This window comes from Castor canadensis, chromosome 2, assembly GCF_047511655.1.
Source record: "Castor canadensis chromosome 2, mCasCan1.hap1v2, whole genome shotgun sequence".
NCBI lineage: Eukaryota > Metazoa > Chordata > Mammalia > Rodentia > Castoridae > Castor > Castor canadensis.
The window spans coordinates 41,774,279-41,801,086 of record NC_133387.1 but is presented as its reverse complement, the minus strand read 5'-3'; the positions used below and the strand labels follow the sequence as shown (position 1 = coordinate 41,801,086).

Genomic DNA, 26,808 nt, shown 5'->3' with positions numbered 1-26,808 from the left:
TAAAGAACTGTTCTGAATTTTGTATTTATGTTCATGAAGATTTTTGTTAATATTACCTGGATAAATAATTTAATTGTGCTCTGAATATTGAAATTTATTTTATTTATTTATTTTTTAATTTTTCTTTTATTCATATGTGCATACAATGGGTCATTTCTCCTCCCTTCCCCCCCACCCCCTCCCTTGAATACTGAAATTTAGTGAAATGAGAAGAAGAAAAAGAAAATAACCTCTTTTCATCTATTTTAGTTGTGAATAAATTTTCAGAGACAAAAGAATTTATAAATTTTTAATGAGATTAAGTACCTCATGTAGTTATAATATTTACTGTACTGTTGTATGACTTTGTATTATAATCTGCTTCCTCCAGAGTTTTTTTAAATCTGTTTTTGCACAAACTAAATCTCTTATGTGTACTCTAGTGGAAAGGGAGCTTAATAAATACTAATTTATAGCTCATTAGCCTCATTTCTCTTTAATAACTCATATTTTTATGCATTAAAATAAAATTAAAAGCATTATAAACATTTCACCTCCTTTAATGCTCTTCCTATAGTACTAAAACTATTTTAAAATGTCATTTAGGGTAGGCATGGCTCACACCTGTAATTCCAGGTATATAGGAGGTGGAGATCTGGAGGATTGCAGTTTGAGTTTAGTCTGGGCAAAAAGTTAGTGAAACCTCTTCTAAACCAAGAAAGTTGGGCATGGTGGCAAGCACCTGTCATTCTAGCTATAAAGGAGGCATAAATTGGAGGATTGCAGTCCAGGTTGGCCCCAGCAAAAATGCAACATCCTATTTGAAAAATAAGTAAAGTAAAAAGGGCATAGGGCCTGGCTTAAGTGGTGGAACACACTCAGTGAATGCCAGGCCATGGGTTCAAATCCCAGGACTGCCAAAAATTCACTTATTTTATTATATATAACTGTGTTAGGTAAAAAAGTATTTTTGTGAAAGATTTTACTGTTATTCTATAAACCATTGGTTTTTCAGAATTTTTCTCTACTTCTCTTCCCTTTTCATAGCCCTTTGTGATTGTATAAATATGAGTTTAAAAAATAAACCCTATTTAATCATAACTTTTTTTCTTTTTAAGGGTGTTACGGAGTTGATGGAGAGAGTGACTCTATTATGAGTTCGGCTTCTGAAAACTCCACTGAACCTTGGTTTTGTGATGCCTGTAAATGTGGTGTTTCTCCCAGCTGTGAGCTGTGCCCTAATCAAGATGGAATTTTCAAGGAGACAGATGCTGGAAGGTTGATGTCCTAATTACGTTGGGTTCATATACCTGCTTTAAAGCATGTCTGCTCTTGACTCCCCTTTTCTTTTATGATTTTCTGAGTTACATACTTCATTAATTGCTGCTTTGTATTTTCTTGGCATTGAGTAAATGGCCAGTAGGCTACAGATGGGAAAGAAGAAGAAGAAAGACCATTTACAGAGCATTTGCATTTGGTTTTGTACTCATCTAATTTTAATAATGATCCCCAAGAGAGGCAAATGGTAATTTCCCAAATTACAGGAATAGTGCCTGAGGCTCAAATCATTTAAATAATTTATTAGCTCAGGACACAATCTGGTAAATAATCGAATTTGAACTTGGATTTGTCTCACTTCAAGAGTATATCAAACAGTGATTTATAATGGAGAAATTTAATATAAAGAATTATTAAGCTATGATAAAAGAGTGAACATAAAATGTAAAAGAACTCTAAAAGACATCCTGGGGAAGAGGGAGATTATCTAAGGAATGACAAAATTGGAAAGATGACCTCTTTCCCAGACTGGGGCTCACAGTTTGTCGGACAAATTGTAGTTATATCCTACTGGATGCCCAAAAAAATTGATGGTATTCCTGCTAGTTTTTTACAAGTTAATGACTGGGCACAGGTTGCAGAGGAAGCTGGGACACTGTTTTGAAGACTGGAGCCTATGATATCTGAATTGAGAGACCATGGCACAAAGTGATTTCCAGTTGGGCTGGGCTGTTTGGTCACTGAAGGGCTGAGCATATGGCTGGGGCAGAACAAATGTACTTCATCCCTGTTGGGAAATTCTTTCCTTATACATTGCTCTCTACCATTCAGTTATAGTGCCCTTTGCCGTGGAGCGTAATATCACTCTCATGATAAAGGAAAAATGCTGAAGGAATTCTGTTATTATAGAGCAAGTACTGAAATACGATTTTGGAGTTGAGAGGTGATAAATGGATACTTGGCACAAAGACCTATGTTCGTTGTGTTACAGTTACACTCATGTTTCTTCTCATATTTGAGGAGTTACCTCATAATAGTGTTGACATCATTCATGTGGGTTTTTTTTTTTTATTTCACCACCATCTAGGTGAGTGACTTCAATATAAGAATAATTCTCAATATTGTGTGTTTCCCAGATCACTCCTTTTCTGTAATAGGAGAGGGATGCTTAAGTTTTTATTTTGCCAAATAAGGATATAATATTTTTTTTTACTAAGCATACTTAGTATTTAAGCAACAACAACAGAATAGCCTGTATAAGGTAGGACTGGGGACATGGCTCAAGTAGTAGAGCATCTAACTCTTAAGCGCAAAGCCCTGAGTTTAAACCCCAGCACCACAAAAAAAAAAAAAAAAAAGAAAGAATTATAAAATAGCTTGTATAAATTATCACCTTTCCCCATTTTTAACATTGAAAATGGTAGGACACAGTTTGTCCTAAAATAAAAGATAGATTTAATACATTTGCCATAACAAAATTAAAGAATACATTTTGGTCATATATGCCTCAATTAGTGGACAGACCTTGGGAAATGTTTCCACAGAAGATTGTTAGGATAACACAGAATCTACCATGGGATCTTGGGGGAACCCAGGGTGTTGAGTTCCAGGGAAAATGGCTGAAAATCTTACCTCTCCTTCCTCATCTAAAAATCAGTAAAATAAATAGATAAATGATTAGCTGTATTGACAAGAATTTGTGCCTGTATCAGATAGGCATTATTTTATGGTTGGAATGACTTTGGCCTAGAATTAGGGAGTTCAGTAAGCATTAAAAGTGTGTGCTTTAAAATTGAACTGTCTATATTTGGACTGTTTTTTTTTCTTTTTTGTTTAAACTAACTATACTTTCAGACAGGTGGCTTAATCTTTTTATCCCTCAGTTTCTGTAGCACTGTTGCAGGGATTGGTGAGATGATTCCTATAAAACAATTAACCAGTTTCTGGAACATGATTAGTGGTCAGTGACTGTCTCCTTGGTTCTCCTAGTGTTGCTGCTGCTGTTACTAGTGCTTTCTTTTAGTCTTGTGCTACTTACTTAAGGTAAACAGCTGCTACATAAATTCTTTCTGGTAACTTATTGAGAGTTGAAATTTATGGGGATAAATTGTGGTATACTTGAGAAATATAAAGCTTCTTTTTGGGGAAGAGATTGGCCTTATGATTGCACTTTTTTCTTGTTAACTATTTAAAAGCTCTATTGAGAAACTGTCTTTACATGCTTTCATAATCCATAAGGCAATTTATAAAGTTGCTTCTGAATGAAGAAAAGGAAAAACTCTAACTGTTGAGATTTACTGAGAAATATGGATGTCACATATACAGATACCTGTCTTGGTGTACACCTGACAAAAATTCTTTTCTCTACTATTTGAACACATTTTGTTGATGTCTACACTAAGATATGGGTATAAGGGAAATGATACGTAGTTATACATTTTGAAAGGTGTATTCCTGCTTGGTTCAAGGAATAAAAAGCCAGAAAACTTGATACCTCTTAAAGACAGTATTCTATCTTTAAATGAAAAGCAGGGGAAAAGAAAGAATACTGTATATAAAGAATGAAAAAAGGCTTTGAAATTGACTTCTATCACATGGGCTTAATCAGATTTTCCTCCCTCTATTTTTGATGGGAGCCAAAAATTCTATGTAGAAAACAATGTGATACAATGTAAGGAAACTATCAGAACCTAAGGGAGAATATTTTACCCCATCTAAATAGTCTTATGAACCTGATTGTGAGAAATATTAGATATATTCTCCTTCCTTGTGTCCTTTGTTGGTTGTCCTCTAATCTGCTGTGAAATGAAATATATTTGAGCTAAATTCTTTGATTTTTAAAAAAATAAGCATTATGATTTACAAAAAGGAAGGAATTTTCAGTTCTTTCACTTACTACCCTTGTTATATTTTGAAATCATTTAATCCTTCTGAATCCATTTCTTATTATGCCTCCACACATAGGAAACTTTTAGGCCTTATTTTGCCTTATATTCCCTGAGTGAAGGCAGTGAGCCAAACACTATGCTGTAAGCACTTTACACATGTCTAAATAACCTCAATCTGCCTCTGTAGTGCTCTATGCCAAGTAAACAGATTATGGGATGAGGGAATAAAAATAATATGCTGGATTTGTTTTATATACTTATAGTAGATAAGTATGTATATGTATTTAAAGCACTACAAACACAGAGCATATCCAAATCATTTGATTGATTAATACTTTCCATTCTGAAATGAGAGTCTTATAAGAAGTATAGTATCATATAGTCTTAGTCTACTTTTCTGCTCCTTTTCCCAATCAACATGGCTTCAAGCAAAACTAATGGTAAAGTAACAGGAAGATTTTTGTTGTTGCTTGATTTCTCAGTTTGTCTTTTTTTTTTTTTTTTCATTTTTCTTTTATTATTCATATGTGCATACAAGGCTTGGTTTATTTCTCCCCCCTGCCCCCACCCCCTCCCTTACCACCCACTCCACCCCCTCCCGCTCCCCCCCTCAATACCCAGCAGAAACTATTTTGCCCTTATCTCTAATTTTGTTGTAGAGAGAGTATAAGCAATAATAGGAAGGAACAAGGGGTTTTGCTGGTTGAGATAAGGATAGCTATACAGGGCATTGACTCACATTGATTTCCTGTGCGTGGGTGTTACCTTCTCAGTTTGTCTTAATCACAATGTTCTGAAGTATGTGCTGCTAAACAAATTGAACAAACAAGTATTTGCTGGTATTGAAAAGGACCAAACTTGTCTTAGCAGTGATTTTCAATGACTTTGATATGTGTTTTAATAAGGACTCAAGTTGGTATGCGCAAATGAGTTGTTGGGCAAAATGATACACTTGGGTGCCAATCACACTGAAATGGAAGCTTAAATTTGCAGTACTTGTATGACTTGTTCTAAAGCATTTTAAGAAGGTCAGTTTGAAGCAAGCAGCCAGCTGTTGGGTTTATCAAAGATAAACTCCTACAGAGTACAACGACATTTAATACATCAGTGGAGCATGAAAAAACTGTGCAAATTAAATTGAGAAAGCAGCTGTTTGTTGAAGATGTGTATCTTTATATTGCACTCCACAGGGTGCATTTGGGAGGTGTGATTAAACTGTTCTATCAAGAAAATCTCAAAACCTTGGATTTTTTTTCCCCAATAAAAAGATAATATTTTAAAAGATTTATAACTGTTTTCCTCAGTAACTCTATAGAATTGTTCTTAGTCCTTTAAAATCATAATGTCTCACAAAACCAGAACCATGTAATATTTACAGCCTTTTAAACTGTAATAAAGCAGAATTTGTGGTTAATATATTCACACAGGTAATAGACATTGCCATCTTATTTTTCTCTTTTTCTTAAAGAAATGATACAGATCAACATTTTGTTTGGTTGTAATCAAACAAAAAAAATGGTTCAGAGAGATTAAAAGATGAAACCAAAACCAATTGTCATTTTATTGAAGCTGAACATGTTTTTTGTTTAGTGTTACAACGTCATTCAGACTTTAAAAATGTATTTATATAGTACATAGGTCATGTGGTGAACAGATGAGATGAATGAAAAGGTGACATCTTTATGTTACTAAGACTTTATTTTGTACCTACTTTCAGCAACCAACTTTAACCTCAGAAGAAAGTCAAACTATATACCAAAATTCTTTTAAAATATGTCGTTAAGGATTACCCAACAGCTTTTGGAAAGAAGTAATAATAAAGAGCAATTGTACCTAATTTCTACAGAATAACTTTAGTTCTTTTAAATTAGGAGTCTTAATTTTGAAAGTGTGCACAATAATGCATGTAAATTCCTTTCCATGCATATGAAAATAATGTTTTGTTTCATTTGAATAGTAGTTTTATGCAAATATTTAAGAACAATAGTTAAGAACAAAGTATAATGAATTTTAAGTGAAAAACAATTATAGTTACTAAGTATTGGCTAATCTGCTGGTAGAATAATGCTTATTGCAGTCATTTTTTAAAATAATTAAGTGCTGTTATTCTATAGGTATTATATTATTCTTTAGTTATGTATCTGAGATTAAGATTTCACGTCGGATCATAGAATTCTTCAGTGTTTTAAGATGTCTTATATGTTTGTTTTCTATGTGAGGAAAGATTTAGTAGCAAAATCATATCTTCTCTCCTTAGATGGGTTCACATTGTTTGTGCGCTGTATGTTCCTGGGGTGGCCTTTGGAGATATTGACAAATTGAGACCAGTAACACTAACAGAAATGAACTATTCGAAATATGGTGCCAAGGTAAGACAGAAGTATTCATGATTGTTTAAAAGCGAAAATTGTCACTTGTTAGTTTATATGGCATTTTATTTGTATCATTATTGACTAAAGAGGTGCTTATTAGTAATCATGATATTGCTGAACCCTTAGTCCTAATGCATTTATTATTGATAAATTTCCCAGAAAGGTAATAATGCATAACTTCTTCCATATGCTTTTTTTTTCTGTGCTGGGTGGGGGTACATTGCAGCATTTACAGAAGCTCTTATGGTATATCAAATATATCCTTCTTAAATGTACCCCCTCCACTTTTTTCCTTCATATCCCCCTATTCCAGGTACTCTTAATTCAGAATGACCTCTTGGCTAAAATATTAACTGATATGGCTGCTGTTTCCCTGGCACATGATATGCTACCTGGTGCACAGAGCAGAGCCTTGCTTATAGCCATCTGAATAAAATACAATCCTTTTTTTATTTTTTTAAGACAAATTCTTGCTATGTAGCTCAGGCTGACCTTGAACTCATGATTCTCTTGCCTCATCCTCCTGAGTACTGGGATTACAGACATGTGCTACCACCATGCCCAGCTTAATCCTCAATCTTGACTTTACTTTTAAAGTGGTATTTATCAAAATTAAAAAGAACATAAGTAGCACCCTTTATTTTACTCAGGTTTTAAGAGCTCATTTTATTTGTATGACTACATTTTCTTCTGCCTAGCAAATGATTCTTAGCTTTGATAGTTGATAATTTGGCAGGATTATAAACGATTAAAAATGCTTTAAATACTACAGACATCCCAATATGTCACTTTCCTTTATTCTGTGGGGAAATTGGAAAGGAAAACTCCTGAGTAGCATCAGTAGCATATTAAAGATGGGGTAAGGAACTGTTTTAGTTCTTTCAGGCTGCTCTATTAAGATACCTTATACTGAGTAATTTATAAATAAAAAATTTCTCATTTCTTAAGATGGAGAGTCCAACATGAATGTGCCAAAAGATTCGATGTTCTGTGCTTCAAAGATGGTGCCTTATTGCTACATCCTCACTTGGCTGTTTCCTAAGAGCACTAATCCCATTCGTGTGGGCAGAGCCCATTACTTTTCACAAGACCCACACCTCTTAGTATTATCACATTGGGTATTAATTGACTCCTACATATGAATTTCAATGGGATGTCAATCTTCAGATCATAGCAGAAACTTACTGAAAATTCAGAAATTTGAAAGTCTCTGATATTGTATATGGAATATCCTCCTTGGGTTCAGTCCCTTCCTTATAATCCTTTTTCTCTCCTCTATCCCACTCCTACCTTGGCACTCTTGTGCTTCAGTTTTGGAATTGAGATTGCTCAATAACACTAGCTGTCCCTCTCCAGAATTAATTAAAATCCCAACCTTGAAATTACTTTCCTGGTTCTCAGATAATTCTACACTGCCTTGCTACTTCTGATGCCTTCTAGCTATAATTTAAAGAAAACGTTTTGTTCAGATTTTCTAGTTAGGGAGAATTCTTATACATTATCTAGCCCTCTGCACTCTTTTTTTTAAAGCAGTTTTATAACTCACAAACATAGAACCTAGAAGGGACCAGTTTTAAGTAATTTTCAGTAGGGACACATTTTAAAAACATAAGTCTAGAAGCAATTAAAAAACTCAAAGAGGATTGAAGATAATTTATTATTTAATAAATACTGCTGATGCAAATTTAGCTATTTCGAATAAACCTGATTTACTTTATATCTTTTTATAAGGAGAGAGAATAAATTCTTTTGGAATAATCTAGGGGCTCTTTGGGACAACCCAAATTTATTTCAAAATGGAAAGATCTTAATTTGGATTTTGATTTTGGGAAGTTGCCAAAAATGTTAGAAGGTGGTCTGGGCAAGGTAAGGCATACCTATAATCCTAGCTACAGAGGATGTGGAGGTAGGAGGATCATTGGTGCCTGGCCAAAAAACAAGACCCTGTCTAACAACAAAAATCTAAAGCAAAAAGGGCTGGAGGTATGGTTCAAGTGGTAGAGTTCAAACCTCAGCCTCCAATAATAAATAAATAAATAAATAAATAGATAGTCAAAAGTTTCTCTTTGAAGCAATATTTAGTTAGCCCAAATAACAAAAGATTTTATGGACACATAACCCTAGTTCTTTCAGTAGAGCATTTTCTTAAGTAATCAAAGATCTGTTAGAAGATTATATGATACACAGGAAATTATTTTATTAAGACTCAAAAATCAGTAAAGAAAAACCTTTAAAAAGTTAACAAAACACATTCCCTACTGAAATACATCCTTCATACTTTATAGCTTCACTTACCTACAACATTATTTCTCTTATTATTTATTGCTTTTTTAATTATTACAAATTACTTGGGTAACTTAATAGCTTTAATTTCTAGTGAAAATCAGGAAGTAAGCAACCATGAACTGCCTATCACATACCAATATTCTGCAGCTGAACACCATTTCATAATTTCTAAAAGCATATGCTTTCTCATAGTGCAGTTTTTCAATGTGGCATAGCACATGTTTATTAACAGATGCAAGTATCTTTAGTTTCTTTGTAATAAAAAGCCAAAAGTAGATAACTTACGTTCATTAAATACACGTCATTCAACTTAACAAAACTCTGAGGATGTAAGTTATTAAAGAGATTTGAGAAGTCACTTTTAGGTAGATATGTTGTAATATCGAACAAAGATAGCCACACTCAAGTTATTTCTCTGTTAACTGTTTATACAGAAAGTTTTCACAAAAGCAAAGATTCTATAAAGTTGAATGCATGAGTTGTTTTCCTGTTGTACTTGAACTTACTATAGTTGATTCACTCAAGTTTTTAGAAGCTTCCACATACCATTAAAAAGCAAAATTCCGTTATTTTGAGGCTTTTTTGATCCTTTCGTTTCTAGTGCATCTCATCAGTGAATAATTTTGTCAAGATTACTGTAATTCTAAGTTTTCCATAGTAATGTGTACTGATCCATTTTTCCAATGTTTGGGACTTGTAATTTTTGTAAATAAAATTAGCTATTGTTTCAGGCTATAGAGTCCCAGATGCTTTAGATTCAGAAGAACCCATCTTGAGAAGGTTCCTTCCCGAAGCCTCTTAACTAGACTCAGTCAATTTAATTATTGGGTTCATTCTGGTCAGGATCCAGTTTGATTGAAGAAATGCTTGCTGTAGAAGAGCTCAAACACATATGATTGTAGAGTCTGAATCTGAGAGGAACTCACCCACAATCTCCAGTTACACTTGAGATCGGCAAACATACTGACTGGTCTCCTGATTCTTCCTTGTTGCTGGGGGTTGCTAGAGGTCTTTGGATCCCTCTTCTGACACTAAATATAGTTATAAAATTTTAGACAAAATAAGTTTAACTGGGTTTATTTGAACATTAAAAGATCCACGAATCAGGCAGCGTTGAAAACTGGAAGAGGTACAAAGAGCTCTGCTTTAGCAGTGTAAACTGCAGGCTTGTATATACTTAATATGGTAGCAAGTTACTTAATTGGCTATAACTATTTGTTTCTCTCTTGTTTTTTGGTGGGTCTGGGGTTTGAACTCTGGGCTTCACACTTCCAAAGCAGGTTCTGTGCTGCTTGAGCCACACCTCTCAATCTATTTTGGTTTGGTTATTGCGGAGATGGGGTTTGCAAACTATTCACCTTGACTTGCCTTGAACCATAATCCACCCATCTCAGCCTACCAAGTAAATACGGTCATAGGGTAAAACAGTATTTTCAGTTTCTAATGAAAGGTTATAATTTTCGTCTTTACGTTTCTTTCATATTTAATTACTTAGAACACATATATTAAACAGTTCGTCAGTTGTCCAGTAGTTGGTCCTGTTGACCCCATTGTTAAGATAGTTAAAAGGATAAAAAAGTAAATTTGATGGGATGTTTTTGGATAATTTGTCAGTTTGTACCTTTTATTTTACAGTTTCCCTTTTTATATTGAAAGAATATTAATAATTTGCTATATTGTGTGTCTATCAATTTCATTGTTTATCTAAAACTACTTTTAGTTCTTTTAAAGGTATTTTTTAAAATATGTAATTTGTTAAGCTGCAATGCCTAGATTTTTTTTGGTGGATGGTCTCATTTATTTTCTTTCCTCTTTGAAGCAATATTATATTGTTTAAGAGTTAGTATAGGTTAATGGTAGGCTTTAGAATAAAACTGTTCTGATTTGAAGCCTGACTTTCCATTACTTTCTTTGTTGTTTCAAGCAGGTGCCTTAACTTATCTCCACCTCAGTTGTCTTATGTGTGAAAAATGAAGTCTGTTTTGGAAAATTTTTTTATTCTGAAAGTGGTCCTGTTATTCTCTCATAGGAGTGTTCCTTTTGTGAAGACCCTCGCTTTGCTAGAACTGGAGTTTGCATTAGTTGTGATGCAGGGATGTGCAGAGCTTATTTTCATGTGACCTGTGCCCAGAAGGAAGGTCTGCTTTCAGAGGCAGCAGCAGAAGAGGTATGTATATTTAACCCACACTTGTTAAGTTGATGAATATGTTCAAAAGACTTCTCATTACTCTTTTATGTACCATAAGAGTTGTAAAGCATAAGAGAAATTTTAAAATTTATTCTTAAAATCTTTATGTCCAGATCATTGACCTAAAACCTGAGAAACAAGTAAGGGTTTTGTCAGTCTTAAAACTATTCAGACCTTTGAAAACATTCAAAATTTTATAGTGAGTTCTGACTTCTGACAGATAAAATGAAACATAATTCTAGGTTTTTTTGTTTTAATTTTTATTTATTTTTCTGGTGGTATTGAGGATTGAACTCAGGACCTCATGCTTGTTAGGCAAGTGTTCTACCACCTGAGCCATGCTCCCGGTCTCATAGGTGTTTTAAAGCATTAAAATGTCAGTTATGAGAATCTGAAATTGTGTATGGGTAACCTCCTCCTGTTTTTCTTTAAATAAAATTGTTATCCTACCTTTAGTATCTGTGGTACAATCTATATTATTAATTTTAATTCTATAGTATTCCTCCCAGGTTTACTGGTTTTAGGTTAAGCAGTTATTTGTTTTCATAGTATACTTTTGAAACCCCCTTAAGATTCTTTCAAAGAGTCTGATTAAAACTTTTTATAACTTTACAAAAATTACTTATTTTTAAAATTCTATACTCATGAGTAATAATGGAGATTTCCAGAGATTACATAGTTTACAAAATGTCATGTTGAGCCGGGTACCTGTGGCTCACGACTGTAATCCCAGCTACTTAGGAGGTAGAGGTCAGCCAGTTAGGGCAAATAGTTCTTCAGATCCTCTCTAGAAAAAACCCATTACAAAAAAGAGCTGGTGACATGGCTCAAGTGGTAAGAGCACCTGCCTAAAGTGTGAGGCCCTGAGTGTCAACCCCAGTGCTGCCAACAAAAAAAAAAAAAAAAAGAAAAAAAAAAAAATATATATATATATATATATATATATACACACATTTTGAGAATTTTTCTGTCTTTTATTTTCTGTATCTAGGCATTAAATAAAATTGCAAAAATGTAAAACAGTGCCATTCTTCTCACCAAATTTTTTGTGGATAAATTGAGTCATTTAAAACAGTTTTTTCTTTGCTTTTTCAATTTTCATACATCATTTTAATAAGCACATATTTATTATAATCAGATTATTTTAAGATAAATTAATGAGTATTTAAGAAGTTTTTTGGTTTTAATTTCTAATGTGGTAACTATCTAAAAATATAACTTACTTGACACTGTTAAGGAGTCCTGAAAGCAGGTTGATTCTTTAAGCTCTTTATAAGGGCATGTAATTGCTTATTCAGTAATTTTTATTATATAGTCATGATGGCTTCTTTTTTTTCCCCCTCAGCGGTACTGTCGTTTGAACTCCGGCTCTTGTGCTTGTTAGATAGGCACTTTACCATTTGAGTCATAGTTCCAGCGTATGCCTCTTTTTCCTCACCATCAGCTTTTTTTTTTTTTTTTTGGTGGCTTTGGAGTTTGAACTCAGGGCCTCATGCTTGCCAGGTAGGCACTCTAGTGCTTGAGCTACACGTCCAGCCCCGTTCTTCTTCCTTTATTCGATAAAATTTTAGTTTTATATAAAGTGTTTGTTATACTTGGCTTTTATCTTAGTACATTTATTTCATAGCTAGGAAACAAGTAAAAATAATCTGATGAAGAAAGTTTGAAAAATAATTGAGGCATGTATGTGATGATATATTTTATTTGCATTTAAATGAATCTTACAGAAAAGTTGTATTTTTGATACATGTGTCTGTTTGCATTCCAATCTCTGATTCTGAAGAGTTGTACTTTGATTAATTGATGAAGAGTACTGGATAAGCACTGAGCATTTTCACAGCTACTGGGCAGACATCGAGGCTAATTATACAGTAGGTTTGTGTGGATTAATCATGGCTACAATTTTGGATGATGGACAGAGGCACAGTGGGATAATACAAGTTAGACATAGAGGACTCTATAAATCCCGAGGATTACCTGGTAATAAACAAAAATGTGAAAAGCCAAAGATAGGACAGCAGGGCAAAACAGGGTCTGTGGCAATTGGAGAGTGCCTTTCCATCTAAACGCATGCAAATTAACATGAAGCAAGCAAAACAGTATGAGCTAGACAAGTAGTGTGCAATCTGCTCTGTACGTCTGTGTTTATCAGCTAACTTGGGGAAATTTACTTGAAATATATCAGGATGTGGAAATTGGGCCTGAGGCTTCTTCATTGCCTTCTTGCCTCCCATGATTAATAGGTAGATGTCCTGGATGCTGGAAATGTCACTTTCCTCCTAATTTGCTACACTGGTCATTGTATTTCTTTTTGTGGGAAGTGATTTTAAGTGTATTTACATATATTCCTGTTTGTTATAAAAAATTGGATTTTTTTTTTCATGCTTTTCAACAGGGTCTTACTGTGTAGTCCAGACTGGTCTTGAACTTGTAGTCTTCCTACCTTATGTTTCCAAATATTGGTATTACAGATGTGCTCTACCGTACCTGGCAAGAATTGGAAATTGATAAAGGTTTCCAAACAGTGTTTCAAAACTCAAGACCGTGTATGAGTTGATATCAGTGAGGTTTGCATTTGACAGTACTCATTCTGTTAAAATGAAGGTTTTGGTTATTTGTACACAGTTGTTCATTTACCTATTGGAATGAATGTAGCGTAACAGCATTTTTTTGTGTGTGTGTGGTACTGGGGTTTGAACTCAGGACTTCATGCTCGCTAGGCAGGTGCTTGGTATACCACTTGAGCCACCCTGCCAGCCCTCTTTTGTGATGGGTATTTTCAAGATGGGCTCAAGAACTATTTTCCCAGGCTGACTTCAAACCTCTATCTTCCTGATCTCTTTTTCCTGAGTAGTTAGAATTACAGGTGTGAGCCATGAGCACCCGGCATTTTTTATTGGGTGGCACTGGCATTCTAACTCAGGACCTCATGCTTGCTAGGCAGGCACTCTACCATTTGAGCCAGTCCATCACCATGTAACAGTATTTTTAAATTAAGAAACATTTTACATTAAAATGGATCAATTGTTTGTAAGAGTATCTTGCCTTCTGTTTCAGTTTTTTATCGTGTAAACTTTCTACGAAGTGTTTGTTTTTCTTTTTAAACTTGATTATCAGATTAGTTGTCTTACTTTTCCATTGCCATTTTATATAGGTGGTTAAAAAAAAGTGGGAAAGATAAACACCTCAGTTGTATCCACTGAGGTTGTACACCTTACCAGATTTTTTAAAATGAACTTCTGACATAGTGATTTTTCACATTAGTGAAGACCTGTTTGAAGTTTGTATGCTTTTTGATTCACTTTGTTAATATTACAGATTACTTTAGGAGTTTCTTCTGTAATTAAAATGTGTTTTTGCTAATACTGAATAATTTTACATTGTTACTTAGAAAATTCTCTTTCAAATAATGTAAGATTGTAGATTTTATTGATTTTTTTCTACAACCTTTGATATAGTGGATTGAAATCATTTGTGGATTAAACTTCAAGGACTCAAACTAGATCTGACTACTGAACTGATGCTTTATTATTGCTAGAACCAGGATTGGCAGTAATGAACTTTTGGTGGATTAAATAATTTCAAATAAGTTTGTCAAGACATTATATTGCTTAAATTTAGTCATTTTTTATGGGCGTTCCAGTGGCCTGTATATGTGTATGCCTCATAGTTATTTGGAAATTCATGCTTTATTTTAAAAATTATCCTAGATTAACTCTACAGCTGTTAACTCAGACTTCTCTCACACTCCACATTCTCACAGCAGTATTTTCAGAATGTGGTCACTTATTAATGTATTGTTGCTATCTAGTCCAAGTCACCATTTTTCTCTTGAATTAATATAATAATCTCATTTCCTGCTCTTGCTTTTGTAGAGCAGAGGGTAGCATAGTTTTTCTATATGGAGCAAGGTAGTAAATATTTTAGGCCTTGCAGATGGATGATTTGTGTCATATTTGCTTACCTTTACCACTGCAGTATGAAAGTAGCCAATACGTAAATGAATGAACATGGCTGCATCCCAATAAAACTTTATTTACAAAAACAGGCAGGGTCAATTTTGGCCACCAAGTTGTAGTTTGCTAACCCCTTCAGTATGGAATAGAGGCTATTTTTGGTTCAGTCAGTACAGTCCCATTAATCTCTAAGTTAGATGTTGTCATTCTCTTGTCCAAACCCTTTTACAAGGCTTTCCTTCCTGATGTGTTTCTTATATTATTGTTCTTATTGAAAACCATTTTTTTCTTCTGTATTAACTGATAATGTTGATGAACCAGTTTTTTAGTGCATTACCTACTATTTTTCTCTCAATTCCTAAAAGAGAGAGGAAAAACTTTTCCTCTGAAGTTTTATATAGAGGCTTGTGGCTTAAACTGAGAAATGACAGATTTGCCAAAGATAAGGCAGATTCTTATTCGCATATTTATACAGGAGTTCACAGTTCTCATATTTATTCACAAATTTATTTAGGAGAAAAGTACAACTCTCCAAAAAGCCAAAGATGGAGGGTCGGAGCATGACATTCTCTAGTTTAACAGAGAAGAGGCCAAGTGGACAAAAGGCTTTTTTAAGAACAAGTTAGTTTCTAGGAGAACAAGCAGGAGACAAGACAATGTGTGATAATGTTTATTTATGCAGGCATGAGTGGTCTTTGCCAATAATACTCCCCAGAGAGAGGCAACCTTACTTCTACCAGCTTCTACCTTTAGGTAGACAAGAGAAGTACTGAAAAGGTGCCTTTCTGCTTGTATTGATTCTTATAGGGCTGTAGCTTAAAATAACTGGTGTTTTGAATGAGTCCCTGTAAGTGTAGCTGTGTGTAGCTTTTTAAATAATGGGTTTAGTTTTGAGTGTGTGAATGTTACAAATATTTAACTGACTATATTAACCTATTTAAGTTTCTGGAAATTTTGGAGCCACATTTGTAGTATACTACAAATGCATATTTTTTTCTTTTTTATTATTAGTATATAATAGTTGTACAGGGGATACATTATGATATTTACATATGTGAGACATATGTCTTTATTGTTTATCTTTTTGAACTTTTGTATGACTCCTGGGTTTTCAGCAGCAGGTAATAGAATACTTAACTACAGTGGCCTAAATAGTATGTTAACAATCTCAAATGATAAATCCAGTCACAAGTGGTTCTGAGGTTGTTTCAGCAACTTAACAATCCAAGATAATTTTTTCCCTCCTGTTCTACCAATATCATCATGTTTTTCTTTTTCTTTTTTTATTTATGTGTTTTTGTTGTTGTTTTTAAATTTATGAGTTCTTGTTCTCAACATCATTATGAGAATTCCTAAGCACTTCATTCTAGCATTTAAAGCAGAAAAGGAGGAATGGGGTTCTTTTATTGTTAAGAATGAAAATTTCTCTTTTATGTCCACCATAGTAGTTTTCATCATCTTCTGTGCCAAAACAATCACTGTGACCACTCTTACCAGTGAGATGACTGGGAAAGTGAAATCTCATAGTTTCATTTTCTGTCAAAGAAATGAGCTTTGCAGTAAGAAGCTCTGGGAAGACAAGTTTGGGGCTCAGCTGCTAACTTAGTTTGCCACAGCTAAGAAGCTAGCAGTTTACTTCCAGCACTGTTGCATACCCAGGTACTTAACACCAAATGAAACACATCTTTGTAGCAGGCATTAAATGACAGAAAAGAGAATAAAGAAAGGAAAAAGTAGAAATGTCACCTTTTCCAGTTTTTCCTCCCCTGCTTTAGAATAACAGAATTCTTAACTTTCTGGGCATTATATTCTTTGCCCTAATCTCTTAGTCTGTCTTTGCCTTTTAATCCAGTCATCTTGTTTTAGTAGTACTTTTTGGCCAAAGCTTTATTTCTCATGAGCTTTTTTCCTGCCATTCAGAAGGGTCTTGTTAATATTGGCTTAGTTGCTACTTCATATTTCTTAGGGAGTTGAGTTAAAATAATCAGAACGTTGTTTAGTCAGGGTTTCGAATTAAATTATTTTTGTTGTTATTCCATTTACATCAAAATGGATTATCTGTTTAAAACCTAAACATTACTGTGGCTTTACCTTATATGCAATGAAAGAAAGCAGCATTCTTTTGCAGTTCTGGGATTGAACCCAGGGCCTCCTGAATGCTAGGGAAATGCTCTGAGTCATGCCCGTAGCCCTTAGTTTACATGTTTTTTGTTGGTGTGTATAATTGTACCAAGTGAGGGATTTCATTGTAATATTTCTGTACATGCACATAGTATATGTTGGTCATATTTACCCCCTCTGTTGCTCTTTCTTATGGCCTCTCTTCCTACTCATCCTCTGTTTTGATTTTCTTACAAAAATTTTTATGTGGATTCCATTACAACCTTTTTATACATACACGTAATGTACTTTGAACATATTTTTCTCCCACCGTCTCTTTTTTCCCTCCCACCTCCCACAGGTTGCTCCACCCTTCAAAAGTCCCCCTTTTATGTTCGTGTATTGTTTTTTCCAGACCTAGATTTCACATACCAGAGAAAGCATGTGGTATTTGTCTTTCCGAGTCTGACTTACTTCACCTGACATGATGATGGCTCAATAACACTCCATAGTGTGTATTTACCACATTTTTTTCCTTTTGAATGGTGTATATTAATTGTACTAAGGAGTTTCACTGTGATGTTTCCATACGTGCATATAATGTACTTAGATCAAATTCACCTCCTCTATTACTCTTTCTTATTTTCCCTATACCCCTTTTAATGGTTTTTATGGGTTTTACTATCTATTTTAAAGATACATATATTTATATTTTTGGTGGTATTGGGGTTTGAACTCAGGACCTCACAGTTGCTAGTGTTCTGCCTCTTGAGCCACTCTGCCAGCCCGCATTATCTATTTTGTACATGTGTATGAAATACTTTGATCACATTTCACCTACCTTTACCCTCTTTTTTTTACCCTCCCCTCCCATTGGTTCATGCCCTCAAATAGTCTTCCTGTTTTATATTGGTATCATTCTTTTTTTTTGTAGGTCTAGATTCTAAGTATGAGAGACGTCATGCAGTGCATGAAAGGTTATTTTACTTAATATCCATGATTTCTAGTTCCATACATTTTCCTGCAAATGACATAATTTTATTCTTCTTTATGGATAAGTTACACTCCATTGTGTACCTATACCACATTTTTTTATTTACTCATCTCTTGATGAGTACCTAGGTCAGTTCCATAACCCTGCTATTGTGAATAGTGCTTTATAAACATGGCTGTGCAGATATGCCTATTGCAGGCTGTCTTAAATTCCTTCAGATATTTGCCCAGCAGTGATATAACTGGATATGTGATAGTCCAATTTTTAGTTTTTTGAAGCACCTCATACTGATTTCTGCAGTACTTGTACAAATCACATTCCCACCAACATTTTATGAAGGTTCCTTTTCCCCATATCCTTGCCAGCACTTGTTGTTTATGTTATTGATGATAATAGCCATTCTATCTGGGATGAGGTACAATCTCAAAGTTGCTTTGATTTGCATTTCCTTTATGGCTAAGGATATTGAACATGTGCTTTTCATGTTATTTCCCATTTGTGTTTCTTTTGAGAACTGTCTGTTCAGTTCATTTATTAGTTGAATTATTTGTTCGTTTTTAATTTTTCGAGTTCTTTGTGTATTCTGCATATTAATCCCTTGTCTGAAAAATAGCTGTCAAAAGCTATTCTGTAAGCTGTCTCTTCATTCTGATAATTGTTTCCTTTGATTTTCAGAAACTTTTTAATTTGGTATTTTCTCATTTGTCAATTATTATTATTATTATTATTATTATTATTATTATTATTATTTTTACAGTACTGGGGTTCTAACCCAGGGCCTTGAATTTGCCAGGTAGGCACTCTACTTGAGCTATTCCCCTAGTCCTTTTTGCTTTTGTTATTTTTTGAATGGGGTCTCACATTTATGTCCAGGCTGGCCTGGACAGTGATGCTCCTATATTCACTTCCTAAATAGCTGGGATGCTAGGTTTGTGCCACCACACCCACCTTTTTATTTTTTTTGATTGGTTGAGATGGGTCTTGATAACATTTTGCCTGGGCTGGTCTCAAACCAAGACCTTCCATTATCTGCCTCCCGAGTAGTTCAGATTATAGGCCTGAGTCACTGTGCCCAGTCCTATTTTTCAGTTTTTGCTTTTATCTCCTAAGCTATTAGAATCCTATTCAGAAAGCTGTTGCCTAATGCCAATATCTTCAAGTGATTTCCTTGTTTTCCTCTAGTAGTGACAAAGTTTCAGGTCTTACTTTAAGAGTCTGATCTATTTTGAATTGATTTTTGTCTAGGGTGAGAGGTAGGGATCTAGTTTCAGTCTCCTTAAATGCAGATGTCCAATTTTTTCAGCACCATTTGTTTAAGAAGCTTGGTTTTCTCCATCATATGTTTTCAGCATCTTTGTTAAAAATTGGCACCAGTGGCTCACACCTGTATTCCTAGCTACACAGGAAGCAGAGATCAGGAGGATCGTGGTTTGAAGCCAGGCTGGGCAAATAGTTTATGAGACCCTATCTTGAAAAATCCTTCACAAAAATAGGGCTGGTGGAGTGGCTCAAGGTGAAGGCCCTGAGTTCAAGCCCCAGTACTACCAAAAAAAAAAAAAACCCAAACAACAAAAATCAGATGGTGGTAACTGTGGTTTTATTTCTGGATCTTCTGTTTTATTCCATTACTATCTGTTTTTGTTACTCTGCTTTTATTACTAAGCAGGAGTACTCACTGCCATATTAAATTCCTGCAGTGGGTGAAGGCTGAAAGGAAGTTGGGGCTTCTCTTCTGCCTTTCTGTCTCCAGGGTCACCTGGCTTACTTTGTGGTTGTAGGTTTGACTTCTTCCCCCTGGGGACCTGGATTTGTAGCTGCAGACTTTCTTTTCTCTGTGTCCTCTCTGTTTCCCCATGCTTTTCAGCTGTCCTGTTCTGTTACCTCTTTATGGCTCCTGACGCTCTTCCTCTCTCTTCAGAATATAGTCTTTCCCTTGTTACCTGACTGTTCTCTTTCACGGAGTCAAATAGAGAGAGCTTTTAACTCATTAGTGTGTTCCCCCCCAGGTAGAATCTGCCCATGCATTGCTAGTAATTTTAAAATGCCCCACTTATTTGTCTTGGCCAATCCTACCTGTATTTTTTTAAATATATTGTTGTTTTATAATATGAATCTTTGTACATATAATGTTTATTGATGGTTTCTAACAAAGGTTATTAAAATCTTGTTTTAAACTGTGGTTTTCAAAAAGAGTTATACAGATATACCCAAATAATGCATAAGGTTTGATTTCAGTATTTTGGAATCCACAAGGCCCTTTATTTTCTTTCTTTGTGGTGCTGGGTCAAACTCAGGTCCTTGCACATACTCGGCAAGTACTGGATCGCCCAAGTATGGCCCTCATCCTCACAAGGCCCTTTGCATAAAAAATTGTTAATTTAAAGTTGATTATTAGGTTAAGTTTCTAAAGCAGTACTCTTTATCCTGATGTATGAATATTAACATTTGTAATTTATTATAGGAGTAACCAATACTAGGAGATTCTTCAAAAAGGAAGTATGGTTTTATAGTCAATTTTTTTAATGATTTACTGGAGTAAAAATGTTCTTTACCCCCTTTTTGTGTAGGATATAGCAGATCCATTTTTTGCTTATTGTAAGCAACATGCAGATAGGTTAGACAGAAAGTGGAAGAGAAAAAACTACTTGGCTCTACAATCCTATTGTAAAATGTCTTTGCAAGAGAGAGAGAAGCAGCTATCGCCAGAAGCACAGGTATGGGAATCATGCCAAACTTACTGTTTTCTTTTTAAGATTATAAATTTCACATCTCATGTGTGTTTGTCAGCGATGTGTGATTGACATCTAGATGTGAGCATATAAAATATAATTATGTAATTTGGTTGGTTACCTAAGAAGTGGCTTGTGATTAAGGTAAATGGTTCGTAGAGTTTGTGGTTGAAGACATTCCTTCTCATCTACTAAACAGAGCAGCTATTTATAAAGTATATTTCCACATTGCAAAAGTAGCTGAGATGAAACTGTTTTACCAGTGCAAATGTTCTAGATCTTCTTTTAGTGTGTTCTGATGTTTATTTATCCAGAGGATTTCATCAGTTTGTTCATCATTCAAAATTTACTTCTATGTACATGAAGTTAATATGTGGAGGCTGTAATAGGCATTAAAAGGAGAGATTAACTTACTCAAACCATTTTGTCACAGCTCTAATCATAAATGAGGACAGGTGTAACTAGGTATGGATCTAGTTTATTGTAACTCCAGAACTATACAGTATACTTTAAGGACCATTGGTACATATAATTTGCTTTGAATAGGAGATTGTAGTTATCTTTGCTTTTTCAAAGCACAGAAGTAAAAATCATAATAAGTATGTTCCATTTTATTATCTTTTAAAATTTGTGCACATTTTCCTACAGGCAAGGATCAATGCCCGGCTTCAGCAATATCGTGCCAAGGCAGAATTGGCTCGATCTACCAGACCTCAGGCCTGGGTTCCCAGGGAAAAACTGCCCAGACCACTCACTAGTAGTGCTTCAGCCATTCGTAAACTGATGCGGAAAGCAGAATTAATGGGGATCAGTACAGATATCTTTCCAGTGGACAATTCTGATACTAGTTCTAGTGTGGATGGAAGAAGAAAGCATAAGCAGCCAGCGCTCACAGCTGATTTTGTGAATTATTATTTTGGTCAGTATAGACAATGACACATGTACCTTTGCACTAAGAATAATATGCTAATAAAAATATTTGATAATTAATTTTAAAATATTTAATTTTAGAAAGTCATTAACTACATTACATATGTTTATTTTCTTAAGTTGTAGGTTTTTGTAAAATTCTAGGTTCATGTTTTTTCAATACATTTATAAGTGTTTAAACAGTGTAGGTTTACCCATGTGACCATATCTATGGCTAGTTTCTTTGTGTATTTTTTTTTATATTAGTTTTTACTCTCTACTAAAGTAAACTGGATATTTAATTTAAATAGAGAGAAATATGCGCATGATTCAAATTCAGGAAAATATGGCTGAACAAAAGAATATAAAGGATAAATTAGAGAATGAGCAAGAAAAGCTTCATGTAGAATATAACAAGGTAAGTCGGTTACAAAATACACAGCATAATATAATAAATCTTGTTTAAGATTTCTTTTGTGATTTTATGGCATTTCTATTTTTATTTCATTTTGCAGTTCTGCTTTAGTGTCTTGTACTTCTCATCATCTTCATTATCATTACTGTCTCTTATGAGCACTTTCTATGTCTTTACGTGCAGTAATTTATTTAGTCCTCTCCTTTGTAGTGTAGGTTATGATTATTGCACCCATTTTCAGGGTTGGGAGCTACGTTCTGAGGAGCTTATGTGTAATTTGCCCATGCTCACATAGCAATCAAGTTGCAGAGTTGAGATATAAGACTAACAGATCTATCTCCATCCCTATTTCTAATCTACACAGTGTTACAGAGTTTCTCTTTTTGAGTTTTGTAGAAGATTTAGAAAGTTACTTTTTAAATTACTGTTTTTAGTTTGAATTATATTACAATTCTACTTTGGCAAAAAATAATTATCAATGTAAGTTTTTATTGTATCTCATTATATCTGAGGTACAATAAAATCCTAGTACTAAGTAACATGAACATTTAAAACTTGTATTGAATTACTACTAGAAAACAGTTTAACTGATAAAAATTAGTAGGACATAAGGTTTAGTAATTAGCCACACTGTAGTGAAAAGAGTACTGGGATCAGATTCAGACGAACTGGGGGTTCTTGGTAGTTCTGTGATCCTGGCCATATCACAAAGTCTCTGTGATTCTTAGTTTTGTCATGGGACAAATGATGAAAATGCATCTTGATAGGGACATAGTGATTAGTTAGCAGAGTATGTGTGAAATTATATTGCAAACTATAATGAACTATATAAATGTACAAGTATCACCATTAGTAAAAATGGTAGCGTGGAACAAAATGCTCATTTTCTGTTGATGCTGCTAAATAATTGTATAGCCCTATGTGTCAAAAGTAGTTCCGTGATCTGAATCTTTTAAAAGTATCTGGAATATAAATGTAGATTTTCTTGGGTATTTATTGGTAAATTACTTAAATTTCTATCCAAAGAAGTTTACTTATTTGATTTATTTACTTTGTAGCTGTGCGAATCCTTAGAAGAATTACAAAACCTGAATGGAAAACTTCGAAGTGAAGGACAAGGAATATGGGCCTTGCTAGGCCGAATCACAGGGCAGGTTAGTTTCTTTCCAGTTGCTTTCTTCAGTTCGTACGTTCTGTATGACTTTCAAAGACCAGATTTCTGACACAGCTGTCACTTCACTAACTGCAGCATTGTGTTTGATCAGAGCCTAATCCTCCAGGATAATGATTTCTGCCTGAAATACATCTAGAGCATTGGAAGCCACCCACTGAGAACCTGTAGCTTAATTTGGTTGTTTCTGCAGCTATCTTGCCTACAGAATGTTTTCATTTGCTCTAACTGATTGACCTGTCATTTGTGATGAGCTAAGATTTGAAGCATAGTTTCTCCTACTACATTCTTCTTTCCTTTATCAGTTTTAGTTCTTTCTCACAATTTTTCCTTTCATGTTCCTGTATTCATTTTTGTAAAATTTTATTTGGATTTAAATTTTAAAAAGGCAAACTGAAGAGATTCATTTTCATGTTAATTTGGTTTTGAGCTGTGTAAGAGATAGTCTTTGAAACTTAAATGTTAAAGTATAGTTTTTTCCCTTCAGTGGGAGCTATTATTGTCATTATAGTAAAAAAAAATGTCCTTTATGCTTGAACACTTAGCTTGCTAAAGTTCTTGGTGTTGGTAGAAGAATATTGCAAAATAGAATTTTTTGAATGTTTCTTTAGTCTTTGTAACTGATAAGAATTTTTTTGAAGCAGTTTCAATTATATTTTTTAAGTATGGATGATGGACACCTACTTTTTATGGTTCTTTCACTATGAAAGTGTTTTATTTGAGATGGAGGGTTTTCAAAGAGCAGATATTTTTCATTGCACTTTTTTCAGAGGTTTACAGAGTCAAATTCATGATATAATTCATGTATATGTATTACATGTTATATTATGTGTTTTATAAAGTAATACATACTGAATTGTACTATGCCATGCTAGCTTTGAAGAGAATTTCTTTTATTTACAGAGTGTATTATGGCTTGTACCATAAAGAATAACTTATTTTAAAAAGTGAGAATGAAGAATTGTCTCTGGAGAATTAACCTTTGTTTCTGTTGATAGGTTGTTGATGGATTTTTGGAAAATTATGGTGCTTTGTATTTGATATTTAGAGAAGGCAATGTTGAGTACAAACTGTAGTTTATTTTGCCAAGTAGCATTATCTTCTGACTTGATTTGTAAGTTTGTTTTATAATATGCTATGTAGTATAAAATATTATCTATTATAAAAATTTTTCATTTATTAAATGTCTGTTCACAGAGGTTTGTACATTTCCTTGTGCAAATGTAAAATGCACAGCAGAGGTAGGATTCATTTGTACCATTTGTACGATACTTTTTTCCAGTTGGCTGAATAGATGTGGATCCACTGGACCACTAAGAAACGACTTTGATAGATGTTTGCTGTCTGAGAAGCCAGCATACTAGAGATTAGTAGAAGCCCAAAGAGAATCTCATCCGTTTTGTTGGAGAGCTTGGTCCAATAAGATAATTTTTCTAATTAACCTATGGAGCACCAACATATCTGGGATGTTGAGGAAAATAAACGGCCTCAATATTCTTTTTTGTCAAGTGTGCTGTGTTATTTTTTTTTAAACCTCCTATGTGCTTGTCCTCATCTTTTACTCTTTTAAAGTAGTTTAATTTTCATAATGTTTTAGTGTGTCCCTGAAAATTGATAAAAGTGTGTAATTATGGGTTTATAATGGAAATAACTGTTAGACAAAATCTCATTTTATTTCTTTTTCATTAATATAATAGCTGGGTAAGCAGATATACCCTTCACAGTCCTAGCATATTTAGTTGACTTGAATGGAAAATATAGGAAAATGTTACTTTATATTTCATCCTTAAAACAATATATACTGCATTTGTTCAAATCAATAGAAGTTGAACATACCAGCGATTTTGCGAGCACCCAAGGAGAGAAAACCAAGTAAAAAAGAAGGAGGCACACAAAAGACATCTACTCTTCCTACAGTCCTGTATAGGCAAGTAGTGAAATTGATAGACTGATATTGTGTATTTTTAAACTAATTCTTACTAGAACGGAGTCAGTTATTTAAGAGTGAATTATGTCCATATCAGAAATTAATTGAGGTTCATTTTATCAAAGATGCTTTCTAGATTGAGTAATAGAAGAGATTTTTGTTGCTCTTTAATAAGATTAGATAAATGGCTTTTTCTGTCTTTGAAGCAACTAGGAATATATCTGCATAAGCTCCATAGAAATGAAGAATTCTCTTTGGGGAATTGAAAAGTTACTTTTAAAATGTAATTATTGTCTTAAATTTAATTATTTAAACTTACTTATAATTTATTCATAATAATTACATAGATGTTGATTATGTTAACCAACATAATAAACAAATGAAAGTTTATATTTTATTTTACTTGGATGAGTTGGAAAGTTTTGTTTGTGGGTATGATGAATATCATATATACAGTCTATATTGATTTTGTAGATAGTGATATTAGATATCACTATCTTAAAGTGATATTCACTATCTAAAAGTAATGAATACTTTTAGGATAGTGCCTATCCTAAAAGTATTGCTCAGTGCAGTACTTTTATTTCCAGAAATATTTTTGTTCTTTCTGTTTTTTTTTTTTTTTTGGCATCACTGGGGTTTGAACTCCGGGCCTCACACTTGATAGGCAGGTGTTCTACCACTTGAGCCACTCCACCAACGCAGTTTTTAATTTCTGTACTCAATGTTTTTACAGTGTTCACCATTATAGTAATCTTAGATAATCAAGACTTTTTCTGTATCTAAATTAAGCCTTCACTTCTTTCTGTATCTAAATTAAGAGCTCACTTTTTTTGTGTAATTTATATTGATTATATTAAGTGAAAGAAGTTTAGAAAATGATGTTTGTGTTTATGTGTCTATATGCACATAAACTATACATATATGTATATACATATGCATGTACTTACACATATCTGTTAAATCCATAAATATTCTTCCCACAGCCACTTTTTTTCTTAGAAATAGCAGCAATAGCAACAATAACAGTTTCCATGACTACCCTCTGTTCTTTGTTGGAGGCTTTTCCCACAGGTTATAGCAGGTAACTTTCTTAAAATATGAGAAGAGCCCATAAGTAATGTACAATGTAAACATTAGCATTAATCAATACAGTTTTCCTAAGCATGGTTGGTTCCTTTGAAACCATCAGTCATATCACTATACTTTTGACTTCTATGACTTAATTCATATTTGTTTCAGAGTGATTTTCCTTTTATTATTCTGAGGTCAGGTACTGGTTGTTTTGATTTGCTTTTTGGCTTTTTTATTCTAGGAATATTTTAAAAACGTGATATCAGGGGTAGGGAGAATAAAGGAGAACGGTGGAGGGGGTGAATTCAAGTATGATATATTTGATATATTGTAAGAACTTTTAAAAATGCTACAATGTACTCCCACCCAGCACAATAAAAAACCAAAAACAATGACTCAAAAAGAATGAAAGCCACAACATCCTGGTTCTTTGGTCTTTTTTATGCACTGATGGTTCTTTTAGGTTCTCAACAACTTTTCCTTTATCCTGTACATTCTCAACATATAAATATAACCTAAATTTTCAGGCTTATGCTGCTTAT

The 26,808-nt window shown here is 33.9% G+C and overlaps 1 protein-coding gene across 22 annotated transcripts in view; it reads left to right on the top strand.

The window, feature by feature from the left end:
• Window positions 1–26,808, top strand: part of Phf14 (PHD finger protein 14) — a 229,686-nt gene that overhangs the window by 36,548 nt on the left and 166,330 nt on the right. For all 22 annotated transcript variants that reach the window (XR_012445135.1, XM_074064662.1, XM_074064665.1 and 19 more), the window contains exons 5-12: window positions 1,098–1,257; window positions 6,403–6,514; window positions 10,833–10,970; window positions 20,609–20,755; window positions 21,419–21,689; window positions 21,991–22,097; window positions 23,153–23,248; window positions 25,089–25,192. Coding sequence is in view for 21 of the 22 variants with exons in the window: in XM_074064662.1 (XP_073920763.1) it covers window positions 1,098–1,257; window positions 6,403–6,514; window positions 10,833–10,970; window positions 20,609–20,755; window positions 21,419–21,689; window positions 21,991–22,097; window positions 23,153–23,248; window positions 25,089–25,192 (1,135 nt within the window). In the remaining variant the exon portion in view is untranslated. The remainder of the gene's footprint in view (window positions 1–1,097; window positions 1,258–6,402; window positions 6,515–10,832; window positions 10,971–20,608; window positions 20,756–21,418; window positions 21,690–21,990; window positions 22,098–23,152; window positions 23,249–25,088; window positions 25,193–26,808) is intronic.